We start from the raw sequence: 23,547 nt of genomic DNA, 5'->3' as shown, positions 1-23,547 counted from the left end.
ACTTTCTTCAACATCACTGTCTCTTTCTATTCCAGCCTTAACTTCCTGGGGCGTGTCTTACCAGGCTGGTTCTCCAGTGTACCAACCCTGGTGTCTGAGCGATCTACCCTGATCGGGAGGGGATGAGCTGGGCAGAGGAGGACTGGACGGTGGGCATGCCTGGCCGGGCCCTGCAGAAGCTCAAGGAGCTGCAGGTCCAGCAGGAGAGGCTGAACAGAGAGAGACAGCAGAAACAGCTGCAGCTGGACAGCACACAGACCTCCCTTAACAAACAGACTGTCAAGGTACGAGGCCTATGTTAAGTTAACGTATTGTGTTCAGTTCACGAGGTAGACAAAGTTGTCACCTGAGTTAGGTGATGATTACTGTAGAGATAGGATATCGAGCTGTAAAACAACAATAACAATGCAGCACTTTGCTCAGCTGGTTTAATACTCTTAACATGCTTTTCCTCTCATGCTGTCCTTACGCTGTGAACTCATTTGCTTTAGTCATGTTTGTCGTTAGTAGCCTAAACACCTGTCTGTTGTTGCTTTTAGCCAATTGCTATGTTGTTGTCATGCCAAGTTGGTTAAAGCAAAAACAGACTGGCACCCAGACTAGTGTGTACTACTACTATGTCAGGAAGTAAATGGTGTTTTACCTGGTATTCTTTAAATTGTTGTTTCCTGACATTATTGAGCTGATATCTACCCTCTCTCTGTCTGCTCTTCTCCCTTGCCTCTTCTCTCCGTCTGCCCATCTCATTTACCTCTCCTTTCTCCTCCTCTCTCCGTCTGCCGTCTCCTTTACCTCTCCTCTCTATCTCACCTTTGCTTTCTCCTCCTCTCTCCGTCTGCCCGTCTCCTTTACCTCTCCTCTCTATCTCTCCTTTCCTTTCTCCTCCTCTCTGTCTGCCCATCTCATTTACTTCTCTCTCTCCTCTCTCTCTCCTTTCCTTTCTCCTCCTCTCTGTCTGCCCATCTCATTTACTTCTCTCTCTCCTCTCTCTCTCCTTTCCTTTCTCCTCCTCTCTCCGTCTGCCCGTCTCCTTAACCTCTCCTCTCTATCTCTCCTTTCCTTTCTCCTCCTCTCTCTGTCTGCCCATCTCCTCTACCTCTCCTCTCTCTTCTTCTCTGTCTGCCCGTCTGCTCTCTCCTCTCTCTTCTTCAGTATGAGGAGGTGCGCGGGGAGCTGCAGTGTGTACAGAGGGAGTTACAGGTGGCTCGTGAGGAGGTGCAGGCAGGTGTCTGTGTGCGGGAGCGTCTCTCTCAGGATCTCCAAGTGAAACAGGCCCAGGTGTGTTCACTGGAGGGACAGCTGGGCTCGGCACGAACCCTCACACACACTCTCGAAAAGGAGGTCAAAAGGTCAGTAGGAGCAGCTATGGACATTTGATATGCAACATTTTAATTTACTGGACCCATATGCATTGGGTCCAGTAACCTGATTTGGGCTTCCACCCACGGTGCTCTGAATGACAGAAATAATGTTTATAATATGGTAATTCATATTAACAGAACATGCAAGTTGAGGATGCAATGATGTGCGGTCCTTACCGAATTCTGATGTGCACTTTGAACATGTTAGAATAACTGTCCACATGTATTTTTCCTCAGCCAACAATACGAGTAATGAACAGCAAAATCACAAGCCTATGTCAATCTACCATAGCAGCAAAGTTTAGGCTACCTATTCATTTGGTCAGCTTGTTGAGAAAGAACGAGCCTATTCCAAACAGACTCTTCTACAGTTGTGGGACGATAGATCCCAAATTCCTACAACCAGTAGGCCTATGATACAAAAAAAACATATATTGGGATGGAAAAAAGTTTTCAGTGTAAACTTAAGACTTAAACCAGATATAAAGTATGTAGAAAAGATAATGTACCTATACATTTTTAAATAAGATCATCTTTGACAACTAACAATCACCAAAATAAAAGCTAGTCAGGGAGAATTCAAAATTGTAAAAATTATTTATTCAGAAATATTTTTGTCATGGCCATTGATTTTGTTATGCTTGAGTTACTCGGATAGCATAAGCCATGGCAAGATGGGTAGAATTGCAGGAAATTTGCTTTAAAACTGCAAATCTTTATCTCTGCCACATGGCAAAATTGATTTAAAACAGAAAAGATTTTATCCATAAACACTGTTCTTAGTTTCATATGTTCTCTCTCCTTCTGCCTCTTTTCTCTTCTCTCTCTCTCCCAGGTTGGAGGCGGATCTAGAGAAGTTACAGAACACTAGCAGCTCTGGAGAATCCATGTTGTTTTCCACCCCATGCTGGAGTATGACATCACCACGGGACCACAATGGTACAGCAAACTCTTCTCACTCGCTTGATTTCCTCCTACACCACCCTTTTTCTCCCTCGCTCTCTCTCTTGCTATCTTCCTTCCATTTTCTCCCATGAGACTCCTAGTCATCTCTCCCTTTGGTCCTCATTCAGGAGAGCTCTTTCTTAGCTGAGTCTGAGTGTTGCTGAGTAACTGAACTATGAATGTTCCTGTAGGTAGGAGACAGGAGGAAAGGCAGGGATACAGAGGCGAGAGGGACAATAAAGCACAACATGTCAGAGTGAGTTCAATACCTAAAACTGAGCCAGTGTTGTAGCTGCACTCGTTTTCATTCCTCTTTTTTCATCCCACCTTCGCAACAGCTCAAGTTCTCAGACCCTGGCGTCTCGCCCACGCCCATGTTCCCACAACAACAAGCCAAGGGCCCGCCCCACCGGCGTCCGTCCCACCAATCAGACTCCTCCACTCCCTCGGCTGTGTTTCCGTGGGAACGGGACGACCCAAAGCCTTCCACCAGGGGACGACTCGCTCCTCCTCCATCTCCCCCTCTCCCCTCCAGCAATGTCATCAGACGAGGCCAGGATGCTGGGGGTTGTGGGATGGTGGAGGACCTCAGGAGAGAGACAGACAGTACGTGTCACTTTGTCACCTTGCCACCTTTGTTGTCACTTATTGCCAGTTCAGTCATGCGTTCTGATGTCAGACTCCACTCCAACACCTTGGTTTATCATATACTGTATGTCCCAACATCATATATTTGATACATTCTGATGTCTGGCCTCATCTCTCTCTAGTATTTCCAAGAATCTGAGGATTTGTTTCCCTTAGTAGGGCAATAATATGGGTTGTATTTGTTTCCCTTAGTAGGGCAATAATATGGGTTGTATTTGTTTCCCTTAGTAGGGCAATAATATGGGTTGTATTTGTTTCCCTTAGTAGGGAAATAATATGGGTTGTATTTGTTTTTTGAGTGCTGGTTTGGAGCAGGAAGGATGCAGTTAAAGTTAAACCAGTAAAGACAGCTAGCTTCCTTTGACTGCAGGAGGGCAGAGGGAGACACAGTCCAATGTTTGCTTTAGGTGTGAGTCATAGAGAGTGTGTTTAGCCTGAATACCCCCCATTGTCTTTCCTGCTGGTCGGTTGACAGCTGGCTGCAGTGATGGGCTTTGTGTCATCCTGTATGGCTCCAGACACATTTAATTACTGGCCTTTCAGTACGGACACTGTGTTCCTCAGAGGAGACAAGACTGCTCAAATGTACTATGAAATTAGCTCAAAATGGATTTCACATGACTTGGAATCCGTTGGAATTGTGAAACCCCAAACTAGAGAAAGTCATTGGAGAAACAGAGCTGATAGTACATTGACAGTTGACTGACTCCCCTTAGTCCATCTTTATGGATTGTCCAACCTTCACAATCGCCAACAGTTGCTACAGTGTTGTTGTTGTTGGCCCATCCACCATCAGAGGACAAAATTAAACATTGTTTTTACAGATTTTTCTTTTGTTTTTACATGTACATTCTACACACATTTTATGTACATGGCCCTTTATTTGTATGAATTTTTTTACAGTAGTTACATAGCAAGAATAAAGTAATTTGACTTTGATATACATTACATCTAGATAGTACGTATACATTATGTTTTCAGACAACTATTATAGAAGATGAGCTTTTAAAGCCACCCCTCAGCTACTCTGTCCATCCCACCTATCTCCGTAAACCCGCCCCTCAGCTACTCTGTCCATCCCACCTATCTCCGTAAACCCGCCCCTCAGCTACTCTGTCCATCCCACCTATCTCCGTAAACTCGCCCTCTACTGATTTCCGTGGGCCATATTTTTTTCAACTGTGCTGTTTCACATAAATTCTGAACCTGTTTTAATCGCATAGTATCTACAACTTGTAAGTTAAAGATAAATATTTTTACTAAAAGTATTATTATATTGTTGATCGATTGACTATTGCTAGGGTTCATTTGAAATAAATGTTTTTTTTTTGTTGCCATTCCTGAACCTGTGACCAGAAACAAGCTACATGGGGCAATACCAAAATAAGTCATCTATTAATTCTGTTTCTATGGTAGCACAATCTGCAGAGCTGAGATAGTTACAGTGGCTGGTGAAAGTATTCACCCCTCTTGGCATTTTTCCTATTTTGTTGCCTTATAATCTGGAATTCAAATTGATTTTTTGGGGGGGGTTTGTATCATTTGATTTACACAACATGCCTACCACTTTGAAGATGCTAAATATTTTTTATCGTGAAACAAACAAGAAATAACCTGTCCCAGTCTCAAATCTCTGGAAGATTGAAACAGGTTTCCCTCAAGAATTTCCCTGTATTTAGCATCAGCCATCATTTCTCCAATTCTGACCAGTTTCCCAGTCCCTGCCGTTGAAAAACATCCCCACAGCATGATGCTGCCACCACCATGCTTCACTGTGTTCACTGTGGGATGGTGTCCTCGGGTTGATGAGAGGTGTTGGGTTTGCGCCAGACAAAGCGTTTTCCTTGATGGGCAAAAAGCTCAATATTAGTCTCATCTGACCAGAGTACCTTCTTCCGTATGTTTGGGGAGTCTCCCACATGCCTTTTGATGAACACCAAACATGTTTGCTTATTTTTTTCTGGCCACTCTTCCGCAAAGACCAGCTCTGTGGAGTGTACGGCTTAAAGTGGTCCTATGGACAGATACTCCAATCTCCGCTGTGAAGCTTTGCAGCTCCTTCAGGGTTATCTTTGGTCTCTTTGTTGCCTCACTGATTAATGCCCTCCTTGCCTGGTCCATGAGGTTTGTTGTGGTGCCATATTCTTTCCATTTAAAAAAAAAATAATGGATTTAATGGTGCTCCGTGGGATGTTAAAAGTTTCTATTTTTTTATAACCCAACCCTGACCTGTTTGGAGAGCTCCTTGGTCTTCATAGTGCCGCTTTCTTGGTGGTGCCCCTTGCTTAGTGGTGTTGCAGACTCTGGGGCCTTTCAGAACAGGTGTGTATATATACTGAGATCATGTGGCATTTAGATTGCACACAGGTGGACTTTATTTAACTAATTATCTGACTTCTGAAGGTAATTGGTTGCACCAGATCTATTTAGGGGCTTCATAGCAAAGAGGGTGAATACATATACACGCACCACTTTTCCGTTTTAAAATGTTTTCAGATTCTTTTTTTCATTTCACCAATTTGGATTTATTTGTGTATGTCCATTACATTAAATCCAAATAAAAATCAATTTCAATTACAGGTTGTAATGCAACAAAATAGGAAAAACACCAAGGGGGTTGAATACTTTTGCAAGGCACTGTATATGCCCCATATACGTAACATTATGTTTGTGACACAAATTTTGTATAATAGTTTTTTTTATTTATGAACTTTTTTTAATTTAACCTTTATTTAACTAGGCAAGTCAGTTAAGAACAAATTCTTATTTACAATGACGACCTACCCCAGCCAAACCCGGACGACACTGGGACAATTGTGCACCGCCCTATGGGACTCCCAATCACGGCCAGATGTGATGCAGCCTGGTTTCGAACCAGGGACTGCAGAGACGCCTCTTGCACTGAGATGCAGTGCCTTAGACCGCTGCACCACTAAGGAGCCCCCAGTTTAAATGGAAAAACTCTTAAGTTTTGATTCAAGCGTTGTTTTGCTTATCAGTTCATAAACCATGTGCCACGGAATCGGCACATCTCAAATCTCTTCCCAACTATTTTGCAACCTGTATGGCGCAGCGGTCAACATTTTGGTCCTCAAGTAAAACTGTTATCTTTTTTTATTGAGATTATTGTTTTTTTGTTGCCAATTTTGGTGTTTAATAAAGGGCAGACAAACAAGTTCTTTACCTTCTTCCACATGCCTCCTCCATTTTTGCGGTAATGCTGCAATCAGTTGGTTGTGATTTTGGATAGAGCAGACAGTTACAGTGCTAATCAATATGTTAGTCGTTCTGACAATCAATCTGAAAGCTATCTGATAAATCAGTCACTTCCCTGTTTACATTCTCAACATATGACAACATCCTCAACGTATCTACCATGAATCAATAACACTCTCGCTCAAATACATGTCATTAAATTCAAGACCCTTTTAGAAAGAACTTACCAAAGCAAACAGGGAACATGTTCTCTCCTATCTCTGCTCCCCTCTCTCAATATGATATTAAACATGTATATCTGCCTCTCCTCTCTCCCAGTGTCAGGGTGTGTAGCAGAGCTGCAGGGGCGTATGCATGGCCTACAAGGGGAGATGAAGGCAGAGTGTGAGCGGTTCAGACAGTCCCAGGATGCTCTAGCCAACGCCAGGAGAAACCTGACCACCAGAGAACAGAGTCTACAGAGAGCCAAGGACGAACTGAGCCTCGCTTACACGCGCATCTCACAGGAGAGCGATCGGGTATGGATGCACACACACTGTATGAAACACACAGCGGGAGTGACTGCCAAACACAGACTGCACACAAGTGTGACTGGCAAGGCAGAGAGACACAGTCACATCTATCACACATTCAGTTATACTGTGTGTCTCCTCTCCAGGCCCAGTCATTGGAGCAGCGTGTGAAGCAGCTGCAGGAGGAACTGAAGTGTCAGAGACAGAACGCTGAGAGCAGCCGGCTGCAGCACCAGCAACGCACCAGAGACCTTGACAAACAACACCAGAGGGTGAGGAGGGGGTGGGTATATCTGAGGGTTGCATGCACCCCTCCACTGTGTGTTAGATGATCTGGAGAAGGACAACCAAAGGGTGTGGCCTTTATGGTAGAGTGACCAGACGGAAGCCACTCCTCAGTAAAAGGTACATGACAGCCAGCTCGGAGTTTGCCAAAAGGCATCTAAAGACTCTCAGACCATGAGAAACAAGATTCTCTGGTCTGATGAAACCAAGATTGAACCATTTGGCCTGAATGCCAAGTGTCATCTCTGGAGCAAACCGGACACCATCCCTACGCTGAAGCATAGTGGTGGCAGCATCATGATGTGGGGATGTTTTTCAGTGGCAGGGACTGGGAGACTAGTCAGGATCGAGGGAAAGATGAACAGAATGTCCTTGAGTAGCCCAGCCAGAGCCCAGATTTGAACCCAATTGAACATCTCTGGAGAGACCTGAAAATAACTCTGCAGCTACACTCCCCATCCAACCTGACAGAGCTTCTGAGGATCTGCAGAGAAGAATGGGAGAAACTCCTCAAATACAGGTGTGCCAAGCTTGTAGCGTCATACCCAAAAGACTTGAGGCTGTAAATGCTGCCAAAGGTGCTTCAACAAAGGACTGAGTAAAGGGTCTGAATACTTGTTTAAATGTGATATTTCATATATATATATATATATATATATATATATATATATATATTTTTTTTTTTTATACTTTTGCTAAAATTCCAAAAACCTGTTTTTGCTTCGTCATTATGGGGTATTGTGTGTAGATTGAGGGGGAAAAAACTATTTAATAAATTTTAGAATTAGGCTGTAACGTAACATGTGAAGAAAGTCAAGGGGTCTAAATACTTTCCGAATGCACTGTAAATAGTAACACAAAATAAATAACAATAACGAGGCTATATACAAGGAGTACCAATACTGAGTCGATGTGCAGCGGTACGGGGTAGTTGAGGAAATACAGTATGTACACTGAACAAGGCAACATGCAACAATCTAAAAGGTTTTACTGAGTTACAGTTCATATAAGGAAATCGGTCAATTTAAATTCATTAGGCCCTAATCTATGGATTTCACATGACTGGGAATACAGATATGCATCTTATTGGTCACGGATACCTTTAAAAAAAAAAGTTAGGGGCGTGGATCAGAAAACCAGTCAGTATCTGGTGTGACCACCATTTGCCTCATGCAGCACAGCACATCTCCTTCGCATAGAGTTGATCAGGCTGTTGATTGTGGCCTGTGGAATGTTGTTCCACTCCTCTTCAATGGCCTTGTGAAGTTTCTGGATATTGGCGGGAACTGGAACACGCTGTCGTACACATCAATCCAAAGCATCCCAAACATGCTCAATCGGTGACATGTCTGAGAATGCAGGCCATGCAAGAACTGTGACATTTTCAGCTTCCTGGAATTGTGTACAGATCCTTGCAACATGGGGCCATGCATTATCACGCTGAAAGATGAGGTGATGGCGGAGGATGAATGGGACAACAACAGGCCTCAGGATCTCATCACGGTACCTCGGGGGATTCAAATTGCCATCGATAAAAATGTTAATTGTCCATAGCTTATGCCTGCCCAATCCATAACCCCACCACCATGGGGCACTCTGTTCACAACGTTGATATCAGCAAACCACTCGCCCACACAACGCCATACACACCTGCCATCTGCCCGGTACAGTTGAAACCGGGTTTCATGCGTGAAGTACACACTTCTCCAGTGTGCCCCTGGCCATCGAAGGTAAGCATTTGCCCACTGAAATCTGTTACTTCTGCCAAATTCTCTAAAACGACGTTGGAAGCGACTTATGGTAGAGAAATTAACATTCAATTCTCTGCCAACAGCTCTAGGTGGACATTCCTCCAGTCAGCATGCCAATTGCACGCTCCCTCAAAACTTGAGACATCTGTAGCATTGTGTTGTGTGACAAAACACATTTTAAAGTGGCCTTTGATTGTCCCCAGCACAAGATGCATCTGTGTAGTGATCATGCTTTTTGATATGCCATATCTGTCAGTTGGATGGATTATCTTGGCAAAGGAGAAATGCTCTCTAACAGAATGATAAAATAAAGGGGGTCAATGTAAATAGTCTGGGTAGCCATTTGATGAACTGTTCAGGAGCCTTTTGGTCCCAGACTTGATGCACCTGCACTCCGTTCTCTATATAGTACACTGCTTTTGACTAGGGCCCATAGGTTAGTGCACTATGTAGGGAGTAGGGTGCCATTTGGTACTCAGATCGCAGTGTTTCCCATATATGCATTATCTGCTAAATCGCAAAAAAATGTAATACATTAATCATTTATAATGTAGATGTATAAATGTACACTGAGTGTACAAGACATTAAGATTACCTTCCTAATATATTGAGTTGCACCCCCTCCCCCTTTTGCCCTCAGAACAGCTTCAGTTTGTCGGGGAATGGACTTTTCAAGGAGTTAAAAGCGTTCTTCAGGGATGCTGGCACATGTTGACTCCAGTGCTTCCCACTGTTGTATCAAGTTGGCTGGATGTCAAAATCAAATCAAATTTTATTAGTCACATGCGCCGAATACAACAAGTGTAGACCTTACAGTGAAATGCTTACTCCCAAGCCCCTAACCAACAATGCAGTTTTAAAAAATACGGATAAGAATAAGAAATAAAAGTAACAAGTAATTAAAGAGCAGCAGTAAAATAACAATAGCGAAACTATACAGGGGGTACCGGTACAGAGCCAATGTGCGGGGGCACTGGTTAGTTGAGGTAATATGTACATGTAAGTAGAGTTATTAAAGTGACTATGCATAGATGATAACAACAGAGAGTAGCAGCGGTGTAAATAGTCTGGGTAGCCTTTGGGTGGTGGACTGTTCTCGATACACACGGGAAATTGTTGATTGTGAAACCCTGCAGTGTTGCAGTTCTTGACACAAACCGGTGCGCCTGACACCTACTAACATACCCCGTTAAAAGGCACTTAAATATTTTGTCTTGCCAATTATGCTCTGGATGGCACATATACACAATCCTTGTCTGTTGTCTCAAGGCTTAAAAATCTAAAAATGATTATTTAAAAAATGTACCTCTTTTTCTCCCCAATTTCGTCATATCCAATTACGATCTTGTCTCATTGCTGCAACTCCCCAATGAAACATGACCCGCCAAACTGTGCTCCTTAACACCAGCCCGCTTAACCCAGAAGCCACAATCGGAAGAAACTAGAGGTCGACCGATTATGATTTTTCAACGCCAATACCGTTACCGATTATTGGAGGGCCAAAAAAGCCGATACCGATTAATCGGCCGACTTTAATAATTTAAAAAAACTTCTTTTTTTATGTATATATTTGTAATAATGACAATTACAACAATACTGAATGAACACTTTTTTTATTTTAACTTAATATAATACATAAAATAAATGTAGTCTCAAATAAATAATGAAACATGTTCAATTTGGTTTAAATAATGCAAAAACAGAGTGTTGTAGAAGAAAGTAAAAGTGCAATATGTGCCATGTAAAAAAAGCTAACGTTTAAGTTCCTTGCTCAGAACATGAGAACATATGAAAGCTGGTGGTTCCTTTTAACATGAGTCTTCAATATTCCCAGTTTTAAGTTGTAGTTACTATATGAATTTATAGGACTATTTCTCTCTATACCATTTGTATTTCATATACCTTTGACTATTGAATGTTCTTATAGGCACTATAGAATTGCCAGCCTAATCTCGGGAGTTGATAGGCTTGAAGTCATAAACAGTGCTATGCTTCAAGCATTGCGAAGAGCTGCTGGCAAATGCAGGAAAGTGCTGTTTGAATGAATGCTTACGAGCCTGCTGCTGCCTACCACCGCTCAGTCAGACTGCTCTATCAAATATCAAATCATAGACTTAATTATAATATAATAAACACACAGAAATACGAGCCTTTGGTCATTAATATTGTCAAATCCGGAAACTATCGTTTCGAAAACAAAACGTTTATTCTTTCAGTGAAATACGGAACCGTTCCGTATTTTATCAAACGGGCGGCAACCCTAAGTCTAAATGCGATGCAGTGCCTTAGACCAGGGGTTCTTAAACTTTTTCAGCCTGCAACCCAAATTAGAAATTCTGTTTTCCTGGTAGCCAAGCTTAGGAAAATATGCATCTATACGAAAATATCGATACATTTCATTGCCTTTATGCCTAAAGAAAATGCAATACAGACAAACAAATAACAATGAAATACCCATAAATATCTTTTAATGTTTATTTTTCCCCATTTAAAAACACTTTTACATACCTGTATAGGTTGGAACTGTTGCTGTTAAAATACAATAAATAATTTAATTCTGAACTGGAATAAACAGATTGATCACATCACACAGATGTATAACAGAACACACACAGAGGCTTTTTGATCATGCAACACTAAGTAACAGTACAGATAAATTCAGTCCTACTGTACATCTTACTGTATAAATTATTGTTGATAGAAAGTCTAGGTTGGAACTGTTGCTGTTAAAATACATGTTTTATTCTGAACTGGAATAAACTGATTGATCACATCACACAGATGTAGACCAGAGAACACACACATACACACAGTCCTAATGAGAGGTGTGTGGCTGGTTGAAGTTTTCAACAAGCATGTCTATTCTGGGCTCAGTTTTTGACAGTGCAACACAGGTCATGCTCAGCATTGACACTGTTTCTGTACTTGAGAACCCTGACTTGTATAGGTATGTGGTGCCAAACTGGATCAGAACATCTACTGCTTTCTCAGTCAGGCAGAAGACAGCTTCCTGCTGCAGATGAGCAACCCAGAACTTTTTGCCTCAAAAAGCATCTTGCTTCAATCAGTTTATTCCAGTTCAGAATAAAAATGATTACTTGTATTTTAACAGCAACAGTTTCAACCTAGAATGGTTTTCAACAATTTCTACAGTAAGATGTACAGTAGGCCTGATTAATTTTTCATCTTCATCTGTACTGTTTCTTAGGGTTGCACTATCAGTAGCTAGTTACCTTGCTTTGGCTAACGTTATCCATTAGCTGTGTAAATTTACAAGGCCAGGTGATTGTTTGAAAGAGAAACTCACATCTACTACTATGAGAGATAGTACTCCCTTATTTCTGCTTATCATCACCTGTTATAAAATGACAACAATTCCTTGCTAGTTGACTGACTTTTCCACTTACGAAGCAGTTTCCTGAAGCATTCTGCCCTGTTCTGAAATAACTCCCTGGGTATACCGTCACGTTGTGCCTGGATGTTTGGTCAGGACGTGTCGTATTCTTCATTTGTTCGTTTTAAGAGACTCATTACTAAGCACTTCCCCACACAAAACACATTGTGGGCGCTCCTCGTTATTTCTCAAAGTTTGTATGAAAGAGACAAAAAGTAATCACTGTATTTGCGTTTCATGACGATTGAGCTCAGTCAGAACTTGTGGCTAGACATGACAGCGGTGAGTGATGGCGAGTGGGAATGACAGGTCAGTGGCTTGAACGACAGCGCTGCAGCGTGTGGGTCGCGGAGTGATCTTCAAGAAAACTGCAGAAAAAAGGTCCGGTAAACCGCGAAGCACACGGGCATCTACCTCTACCTCTCGCGCATGCTAAACTGAGCAGAGACCGCTGCTAAGCAGAGAGCCTACTGAACCGAGAGCGCAGTTGGACTTGGCCAAATACATTCCAGTAATTCATGAAATAATTATACACTTACGCCGCAAACCCGCCGGTCGCGACCCATACTTTAAGAAACGCTGCCTTAGACCTTTGTGTCACTCGGGAGGCCGCTAAAAATCCTTCTTTAACCTGTCTCCTCCCCATAATATATATTTTTGTTTACCATTATTTAACTAGGCAAATCAGTTCAGAACAAATTCTTATTTTCAATGACGGCCTAGGAACAGTGGGTTAACTGACAGATTTGTACCTTGTCAGCTAGGGGATTCGAACTTGCATACTTGCCCAACGCTCTAAGCACTAGGCTACCCTGCCGCTACACTGATTTGAAGTGGATTTAACAAGTGACATCAATAAGGGATCATAGCTTTCTTCTGGGTTCACCTGGTCAGTCTATGTCATGGAAAGAGCAGGTTTTCTTAATCTTTTGTACACTCAGTGTATGCCCCCCAGGAAGACCCCCCCCCCACTGAGATGGGGATTGTGTCTGTCTCCTCTACATATGATCACTAGCGGTTCCACTAGACAGTGGCAACAATGACGATTATGAACATGGTCTTTTGCCTGCTAATGCCTGCAATGCAGTGAAGAAAACGATATGACAACAACATCTAATGTAACTGGCCCCTCTAACAGTACAACTGGCCCCAGCTTGGCCCCCTCAGTTGAAATGGTCTAGAACCGCTACTGCATATGATGCTGGTTGTATTGCAGGACTTGTTGGATCTGCAGAAAGAGTGTCAGTCTGCGGAGAAACGGCACCAGCTGGATGTTAACAAACTGAACCAGGAGGTCCAGCAGACCAGAATACTACACAACACACTACAGGCCCAGTCTGAGAAGGTACACACACACATTTTCTCTACTTCACTGTTTTCATATCTCTGGGCTTCAAAATGTCTTGTCTGAACTATTTGTTCTACTTTCTTGCCTCTTGTTTTCTTTCTCAGAAGGGAGTTCAGCTATGTGCTGCTCTCAAGGTCAATTAACCAATGTCACTCCTCTCTCTCTTTCTTGCCCTAGCATGTTTTCTTTCTTGCTTTCCGTCTCACTCTCTGTTTCTTTTCCTCCCCTCTTGGTTTGTCCCAGTGGAGTGTTGAACAGGGAAGGTAATACTGGTGTGACTGTGTTCAGAACCTTTTGACTTGATCTGCTGTTGTCATCTGAGAAACATAACTCATCTTGACATAGTCCTCCTTGTCATCCAAGGAGTGGTGGTGGGAGCAGGTGGAGGCATGAGGGGTATTTACACTAGAGGCTGGAAGAGCATGTGGAGGTGCATGAAGGTTAAGGAATGGTGTGATGTTTTTGGTGTGCATTTTAGAAATGGCTATACATTACACTAAAAGAGATGCTTGGTTATTCCAGGCTCACAGGTGCTACTTAATACTTACTGAGAATATTTCCCATCCCCACCTCTACACATGTCTAGCTTTTCAAGCACTAGTTCATGAATGATAAACAATGAATCACTTCCAGTTCCTCCAGTCAGTCACCACAATCTAGTGAATCAACCACAGGCCTGACCTCAGTAATATACAGTGCATTCAGAAAGTATTCAGACCCCTTCCTCTTTTCCCCATTTTGTTACGATACAGCCTTATTCTAAAATGGATTAAATAAAGTCTTCATCAGTCTACACACAATACCGCATAATGACAAAGTGAAAACAAACAGGTTTTTAGAAATGTTTGCCAATTTATAAAAAACAGAAATACCTTAAGTATTCAGACCCTTTGCTATGAGACTCAAAATTGAGCTCAGGTGCATCCTGTTTCCATTGATCATCCTTGAGATGTTTCTACAACTTGATTGGAGTGCACCAGTAGTAAAATCAATTGATTGGACATGATTTAGCTGTGCAGCGCACACACCTGTCTATATTAGGTCCCACAGTTGACAGTGCATGTTAGAGCAAAGACCAAGCCATGAGGTTGAAGGAATTGTCCGTAGAGCTCCGAGACAGGATTGTGTCGAGGCACAGATCTGGGGAAGGGTACCAAAACATTTCTGTTGCATTGAAGTTCTCCAAGAACACAGTGGTCTCCATCTTTCTTAAAATGGAAGAAGTTTAGAACCACCAAGACTCTTCCTAGAGCTGGCCGCCCAGCACTGAGCAATCGGGGGAGAAGGGCCTTGGTCAGGGAGGTGACCAAGAACCCGATGGTCACTCTGACAGAGCTCCAGTTCCTCTGTAGAGATGGGAGAACCTTCCAGAAGGACAACTATCTCTGCAGCACTCCACCAATCAGGCCTCTATAGTAGAGTGGCCAGACAGAAGCCACTCCTCAGTAAAAGGCACATGACAGCCAGCTTGCAGTTTACCAAAAGGTACCCAAAGAACTCTGACCACGAGAAACAAGATTCTCTGGTCAGATGGAACTCTTTGGCGTGAATGCTAAGCATCACGTCTGGAGGAAACCTGGCACCATCCCTACGGTGAAGCATGGTGGCAGCATCATGCTGTGGGGATGTTTTTCAACGTCAGAGACTGGGAGACTAGTCAGGATCGAGGGAAAGATGAACGGAGCAAAGTACAGAGAGATCCTTGATGAAAACCTGCTCCAGAGCAATCAGGACCTCCGACTGTTGCGAAGGTTCACCTTCCAACAGAACAACGACCCTAAGCACACAGCCAAGACAATGCAGGAGTGGCTTCGAGACAAGTCTCTGAATGACCATGAGTGGCCCAGCCAGAGCCCGGACTTGAACCCGATCGAACATCTCTGGAGAGACCTGAAAATAGCTGTGCAGCGACGCTCCCCAACCAACCTGACAGAGCTTGAGAGGATCTGCATATAAGAATGGGAGAAACTCCCCAAATACAGGTGTGCCAAACTTTTTGCGTCATACCCAACAAGACTTGAAGCAGCCAAAGGTGCTTCAACAAAGTACTGAGTAAAGGGTCTGAATGCTTATGTAAATGTGATATTTCAGTTTTTTTCTCTTTAATATATTTGCTCCAATTTAAAATTAAAATAAAAAATGTTTTTACGTTGTCATTATTGGGTATTGTGTGTAGATTGATGAGGGGAAAAAACAATGTAATCCATTTTAGAATAAGGCTGTAAAGTTAAAAAAAAAAATTGGGGGAAATATCAAGGGGTCTGAATACTTTCCAAATGCACTGTATCTAATCTAGTTCAATCTGATAAGGCATTCATTGGTTTCATCCCAAATGGCACCCTATTCCCCTTATAGACACTGAACACAATAGAGCTACAGTACATATGGTTTTGCTAGCTGCCTTAAATCAGATTGACATCATGTTTAATTACTGATAAGCTTTTTAATATGCTCTCACGTTGCTTTTAAAGTGGCCTCTTTGAGAGTTAAACGTACCAAGCTGGAACGTCTGTGACTTCAGGGCTTTGTGTTCACAGCATGGAGATAAACAGGGAACAGTTGCTTTAAGACCAGTGCATGCAACAACAATGACATTGCACAAATTGATTAACCTCAAATTGGTTGATCAATTTGTAGGGTTATTCATCTGTTGTTTTTATCCATGGCATGGAAGTGTATCCAAATGTTTGAATGTGTTATCTCATGTAAGCAAAAAAAGATTTGATCATGTTTAATATCTGATGGGTTTGATAGTTTCCCCATCTGTCTCTGCTGTGTAGCTAACTGCATGTGGTGTGGCTGTTGATTCATCAGACAGATGTTTTCAGGAGATGTGTTGTTTACGACAGGACCCGTCCTTTAGATAGAGAGGGAGATAGAGACCCTGTTTGTTTCCTTCCCTGTGGCTAGCTTTCCCGTGTCTACTCTCCTCCCACCCTTCATTTTTCTCAAGAGTCCATTTTTCTTCTTCCTTTTATATGCAATCTTCTCATAGTCCTCCCCGGTCCCCACCTTTTCCTTAGTGAGTACTTCTTTCCTCCATTATGGAGTAATATTCCTGTCTCTCTCCCAGGTGACCCTTCAGAAGCAGGCGTTGGAGAGGGATATAGACGCTTTGAAAGAGAAAGTCAAATGGACTGAGGGGGAACTGAAGGAGAGCCAGAAGAAAGAGGCCCAAACACAAACCAAACTAACGGTATACACATACAATTATGAACTACAGGCGGACAGACTCTTGTGTCCTTGGTCTGGACATGTCAATCTATTATGCATGAACTATGCTGTGGCCGCATTATGAAGTCACTGAATCATTTAGTCCATAGGTTATTGCTATAGAATAGTCTGCTGTTATATAAAGAATAGGTTGGTTATTAAAAGTTGTTTATATAGTTGATATTGCATAGTTATTACATAGTTATTGACTTCATGCATGTGAATATGTGCTGTTTCTCTCCTGTTGCTGTCCTATAGGAGTCACTGTGTGAGAGGGAGGGGCTGAATGTAACACTGGAGCAGAACAGGAGGAGAGAGAGAGGACTGGAGGAGGAGGTGAAGAAGCTGGCTGAGGAGCTGGCAGAGGCCCTCAGACGCATCAAAGAACTAGAAGGTGAGGAGGAGGGAGGAAAGAGGGCTGTTGTTGATAATGGGTTGTTTATCCTTTATGACTAGAGACGATAGACACTGCTGTTGTCTGTTCAATGTTAGGAAATTTGAACAGGACGTGTTTGACTTAACAAAAGAGTGACATCATTCCTACACCAAACTGTTGTCACTCATTTCCTTTGAGCTGCACAAGCTGTTATTCTTGTTACTGCTGCCACCTGTTGACCTTCAGCGGTATTACACCCAGATATTTGGTTGATTATCCAAATGATGATTTTTTTTTTAATTAACATGGCAGTTTGAATGATAATAAGTCATTTGATTGATCATTTCTTCTTTCTCGTGTTTGTTTCCCTATTCCTCTTTCCAGACCAGAAGACGGTCCAACCCATTGCTGCTCCAATGGCTCCAGTCCCGTTTAGCCCTGCCGGACAGAGCTTTTCCCCGGTCTCACAAATACGACATGGCCACACCACACCCTCGGCTCAGACCAACAGACCTGCTAGAGGGGAGCAAGCGAGGGAGGAGAGAGGGAACGAGGGACAGAGAGCAAAGTACCCCACAGAGCGAGAGCCTGGCGAGGGCATCGACTCAGAGCACATCACTCCATTTGGCTCCACAGACTCTGACAAAACAAAGAGGGCAGGAGAAAGGGGGAAAGGTGAGGAGAGGAAACGAGAGAATGAGAGACAAGACGAGGTAGAGTCGGTAGTGGATGGCTGCATCCCTGGGAAGGATGCTTCCACCAAGGACAAAACCTCACTCAGCACACAGAGCTCTCTTTCTGACCCAGACCACAGTCCCCACCTCAGCAGCTCCGCTAGCTCCGACACAGACTACGAGAGCGAGACCCTGTCCAGCCACTCCAAACCCAGAGCCCAGACCACCGGGGCTGAGGGAGACCTACAGAGGGAGAACCAAGAGCTGCGTTCAGAGCTGCAGGACGTTAAGGATGAGTTACAAAGGAGACTGGAGGATCTGGAGACCCAGCGCAGAGCGGCGGCCGAGGCCAGGACCAGGCTCAAGCAACACAGCCACAAACCTGCCTCCCAGGCTGAGACCTCCAGAGAGAAGGAGGAGAGGAGGAGGGAGTTAGAGGAGAGGGCAGAGACAGGGAGGTTGAAGGAGGCACTGACTGAACTTGAGATAAAGGTCAGGAGAGATGGAGAGGACAGGGAGAGGGGGGAGAGAGAGAAGGAGGAAAGGAAAGAGAGGGAGAGAGGGGACAGGGAGTCTGAAAGCATGCTGCTGAACCTCCAGCTAAAAAAGAAGCTGGCTGAGTTGAAGACAGAGCTCTTGAGAGAACGGGAGGAGCGAGAAAGTGAAAAGGAGGAGAGGAAGAGATTGAAAAACAAAGGGATAGAAGGAACGATTGACCTGACTGTCAAGCTGGAAGAGCTCCAGGAAGAGTTGAAGGAACTGAAGAACTGTGGACGTCTTGAAGTGAAGAACATGGTAGATAAAAACACCCCTCTGACATATCTCACCCTGCACCATGACATCACCTCTAACTCCAACAACAACACTGTTGTCCCTGACTACAAGCTACTGCCATCTCCAGATCAGCACCACCTCCTGTGTGAGAATACCAACCCACAGAACACTGTTGTCTCCCAGGCAACAGAAACAACAGCTGATCTGATCCAGGAGGACGGAACTCTGACCAAAGCTCCAGATCTCTCCAGACCTATTGGTGAGGGAGAGACCATTGTGGAGGCCCAGAGGGGTGTGTCTGCCTCTGAGCTGGGTGAAACCACTGTGGAAGCTGAGAAAGGGGTATCTCCCTCAGACCAGGCTGAAACCACCATGGAGCTCCAGAGTGGAGGCCTCTCTGCCTCAGAGCTAGCCCAAGAGGTGGAGCATCTGTGTGGGGAGAGCGCCAATGAGGCTGGTCGAGCCAGACAGACCCAGGCCAAGCTGGTGGCTCGACAGAGCCAGGTAACCAGGCAGACCCAGCAGCTGACCCTGGCCTTCGACCACCAGAGTAGACACATCCAGGAGCTGCTGGGGCAGGGACAGGAACTGCAGCGCTGTAGAGATGAACTGGCCACGCTCAGAGAGGAGAAGGGGAGACGGGAGGAAGAGAGACAGAAGGAGGAAATCAAGGAAAGTAGGGTCACTATAACCCCTCAGCAGGCTGACCATTACACAGATGTACATCAGATCACTCAGAATGAGTCTGCCTCTGGGATAGAAGAGAGTACAGACATAACAAAACCACTGAACACTACCCAGGCTTCCTCTGCACTTTCTGATGAGGGAGGTCAGCTGCCAACTCCACAGAAAAATTGTGTTACAGAATTGTATTATGTAATAGACAGCACTTCCACTCTGAGCAACCATCCTGTTGAAAATGAGGCAGCGAAGATGGTGGATTCTAAGGCTTCTGCTCAGCCAAGCAGGAGTGAAGAGACAGTTGAAAACACAGAGAAATTCAAATCGGACCATTTAACTGTCACACGTTCTGAGGAGCAGATGGGACATCCTGAGGGTTCTGGGCTCCAACAGCAACACGTCCGTAGTGACGGACACGCCATGGACAGCCCTGCCTTCAGGAGAGCTACTGAAGAGTTCCAGCTATCCCAGAGAGACCCGAGTCTAACCAGGACTGAGAATACACTTCTTACTGTAGAGCTGGAGAAAGCTTCTGGTCCTACCAACAAACAGTACACCAATGGACAGGGTCGAGAAGAGAGTCTGGCTGAAGAGCTGCGGTCTCTAAAACAGCAGAACGAACAACTGAAACTCAAACTTCAAGATGTGGCAACCACAGACAGAGAAATGAGTTTTGTCAGTAACACAACACTACCAGCCACCTGTGAATACCAGGCTGAAAGAAGAGCAAAGAGAAGGAAAAGAAAGAACCAGAGAGGACAGGAAGTTATCTCCACCTCTGGAGAGCTAGAGCAAATCAGTGACATCATCACCTCAGGATGGGAGGCCACACTGCAGGATGGAGGGAAACCCAAAGACGAGGAGAGAGGGGAAGTAGAGTCTGAAGGAGAGAGGGAGAGAGGAGCTAGGGGTGACAGGAGCGGGGGAGTAGAGAGGGAGAGAGGAGCTGGATATGAGACTCTACTAGACACTACTCCACTGGCTCCATTCCAGATCACCTGCCTAGAGAAGCAGGTTGGTTTCTATACTCTAAATTGTTCTGTGAACGTAGTTATCAAAGTTACCAAAAATACTTGAACAATTTCCCCCAATATCTTAAGCATGTGGTTGTCCACAAACCCTACTATAGAAGGCTTTATTCAAGCTAGCTCCTTTGAATAGATGTATTTTGAATAAATCGTGAACGTTATTGTCTCTCTCTCGCTCTCTCTCCTCCTGTCCAGGTGGTGGCGCTGCAGGCTGAACTGCAGTCTCTCTCTGAGGAGAACCAGAGACAGGCTGAGGACCTGGCAGTGTGGAGGCTGATGGCCCAGACCCCCTGTCTGGACCCAGAGGACCCCATCGCTGCTACCCACAGCCCTGCTCCCCTCAGCCCTGGACACAACACTGCTCCCCTCAGCCCTGGACACAACACTGCTCCCCTCAGCCCTGGACACAACACCGTGACTGTCATCAGGGAGGATGAGCTGCTTCTCTCCTGCACCTTCAATAGACTCTATGGGAGGACCCTGGTCTCAAGGTAATGGTACATTTAGCACTTGTAGGAAACATGTGGTGACAATAATGCTTTTCTTATACTGCTTATATATAAAATATAAACAGTGCATTCGGAAAGTATTCAGACACCTTAACTTTTTCCACATTTTGTTACGTTACAGCCTTGTTCTAAAATTAATTAAATTAAAAAGTCCTCATTAATCTAAACACAATATGGGGTATTGTAATAAAAGTCAACAGGTTTTTAGAAGTTTTTGCAACTGTATAAAAAATTAAAAACATGTCTTATTTACATAAGTTTATGAGACTTGAAATTGAGTTCAAGTGCATCCTGTTTCCATTGATCATCCTTAATGTTTCTACAACTTGATTGGAGTCCACCTGTGGTAAACTCAAATGATTGGACATGATTTGGAAAGGCACACAACTGTCTGCATAAGGTCCCACAGATGACAGTGCATGTCAGAGCAGAAACCAAGCCATGAGGTTGAAGAAATTGTCCTCAGAGACAGGATTGTGTCGAGGCACAGATCTGGGGAAGGGTACCAAACATTTCTTCAGCATTGAAGGTCCCCAAGAACACAGTGGCCTTCAGCTGTGAAGGGAACGGCACCTCCATACCTTCAGGCTCTGATCAGGCCCTACACCCAAACAAGGGCACTGCGTTCATCCACCTCTGGCCTGCTGGCCCCCCTACCTCTGAGGAAGCACAGTTCCCGCTCAGCCCAGTCAAAACTGTTCGCTGCTCTGGCACCCCAATGGTGGAACAAGCTCCCTCATGACGCCAGGACAGCGGAGTCAATCACCACCTTCCGGAGACACCTGAAACCCCACCTCTTTAAGGAATACCTAGGATAGGATAAAGTAATCCTTCTAACCCCCCCCTTAAAAGATTTAGATGCACTATTGTAAAGTGGTTGTTCCACTGGATATCATAAGGTGAATGCACCAATTTGTAAGTCGCTCTGGATAAGAGCGTCTGCTAAATGACTTAAATGTAAATGTAAATCATTCTTAAATGGAAGAAGTTTGGAACCACCAAGACTCTTCCTGTAGCGTCATACCCAAGAAGACTTGGCTGTAATTGCTACCAAAGGTGCGGCGGCAGGTATCCTAGTGGTTAGAGCGTTGGGCCAGTAACCGGAAGGTTGCTGGATTGAATCCTTGAGCTGACAAGGTAAAAATCTGTCTTTCTGCCCCTGAGCAAGGCAGTTAACCCACTGTTCACCAGGCCTCGAAGACATGGATGTCGATTAAGGCAGCCCCCCACACCTCTCTGATTCAGAGGGGTGGGTTAAATGCGGAAGACACATTTCAGTTGAATACATTGTTGGACAACTGACTAGGTATCCCCCTTTCCCTTTTCAACAAAGTACTGAATACTTAATGTAAAATACTGAATACTTATGTAAATGTAATATTTACGTTCTTTATTTTCAATACATTTGCAAAAATGTATTTTGCTTTGTCATTATGGGGTATTGTGTGTAGACTGATGAGGGGAAAAACGATTTAATCAATTTTAGAATAAGGCTGTAATGTAACAAAATGCGGAAAAAGTCAAGGGGTCTGAATACTTTCTGAATGCACTGTATTTCAATGGGGTGTTTGTACGTATCTTATCTACAATGTGTTGGTATCTTGAAATGTACATTTTTCTTCTTTACATTTTTTGGGGGGGTCCAGACTGCAGCACTGCAATTCTCTTGAACCAAAGAGTATCCAAAACTCACCCAGAAAGAACAAATCGACATATCACCAAGAGACAGAAAAACCGACCAATGAACATAGAGATGAAGAAGCAGACGTCACCAAAGATGTTTACCAAACCTCAGAGCTCCAGACCAAGGCAACAGAACACGCTAACCAAGATGATCCAGAAAACAAGACCAATCCAAACACTCCCAGAGCAACAGATGAGACCCAGACCAAGGCAACAGAGCACGCTAACCAAGATGATCCAGAAAACAAGACCAATCCAAACACTCCCAGCGCAACAGATGAGACCCAGACCAAAGAAATCGTCTCAAGGCACAATCTAGACATCATAGAACTAAATGACCTCAGAGAGTTCCCCACTCTATCTCTCGCTGAGGCTCAATCCACTGAAGCACAGTCCTCTGAAACCAACCATCCCAGTCACCATCAAGAGGAACCAATCTCCACTGGGGTTGAAAATAAAAATCACTGCTCGGTCTGTAGAAAAGTCACCACCACAACCACTGGTGAGTGGCAGACTGAGAGAACGATAGTGGAGACCAAGGTTCAGAGGTTAGAGGTTAGGAGCACCAGCTCTCAGACAGAGGAGAGGGGAGCAACAGGAGTCTGGACACCGACACAGCCTTCTACTCCAGCCACTTCACCAGAAACACACCAGGTATACACACAGACCGAGAAGGAAGAAGATGGGGAGAATGATGAGGATGAAGTACCCACAGAATCTCCCCCTATGTCACCAGTCTGGATGTCGGAGGCAGAGGGGGACAGGATGTTGTTTTCCGGTTCATTCCCGATCCCAGCCGACCCAGCCCGCCTGGCGGAGCGTATCCGTCGTAACCGGTATCAGATGTCTGCAGCGTACGACGATACGGAGTACGAACCCTACGGCCTGCCTGAGGTGGTCATGAAAGGTGAGGAGAGAGGGGATGTTGTGTTTAAACAATAAGGCACAATAGACTGATGCTATGTTTGAATGTCACAGCTAATGGGGGTTGTTACTGTTGGCCAGAGGTAAAGCCAATGTCTTTTATGATCCTAAAATACTGTTGCAATCATCTCATCATTCAAATAAAAATGTTTTGATCGTTTACATATATTTTGCAGATGTTATGCTACTGTGAAATCCTGCATGCTTATGTTTCTAGCTCCAACA

General features: G+C 44.2%; 1 protein-coding gene across 3 annotated transcripts in view; it reads left to right on the top strand.

The window, feature by feature from the left end:
- Positions 1-23,547, top strand: part of LOC106612098 (trichohyalin) — a 39,912-nt gene that overhangs the window by 1,898 nt on the left and 14,467 nt on the right. For 2 of the 3 annotated variants that reach the window (XM_014212951.2, XM_014212950.2), the window contains exons 2-14: positions 36-284; positions 1,153-1,349; positions 2,197-2,300; positions 2,498-2,562; positions 2,645-2,912; positions 6,489-6,688; positions 6,829-6,954; positions 13,329-13,457; positions 16,534-16,656; positions 16,932-17,067; positions 17,434-20,192; positions 20,402-20,697; positions 22,362-23,305. In XM_014212951.2, coding sequence (XP_014068426.2) covers positions 123-284; positions 1,153-1,349; positions 2,197-2,300; positions 2,498-2,562; positions 2,645-2,912; positions 6,489-6,688; positions 6,829-6,954; positions 13,329-13,457; positions 16,534-16,656; positions 16,932-17,067; positions 17,434-20,192; positions 20,402-20,697; positions 22,362-23,305 — 5,509 coding nt within the window. In that variant the 5' untranslated portion in view covers positions 36-122. The other variant, XM_045724126.1, reaches the window with a different exon arrangement.

This window comes from Salmo salar, chromosome ssa09 (assembly GCF_905237065.1).
Source record: "Salmo salar chromosome ssa09, Ssal_v3.1, whole genome shotgun sequence".
Classification (NCBI taxonomy): Eukaryota; Metazoa; Chordata; class Actinopteri; order Salmoniformes; family Salmonidae; genus Salmo; species Salmo salar.
This window is presented reverse-complemented; position numbering and strand designations above follow the sequence as displayed.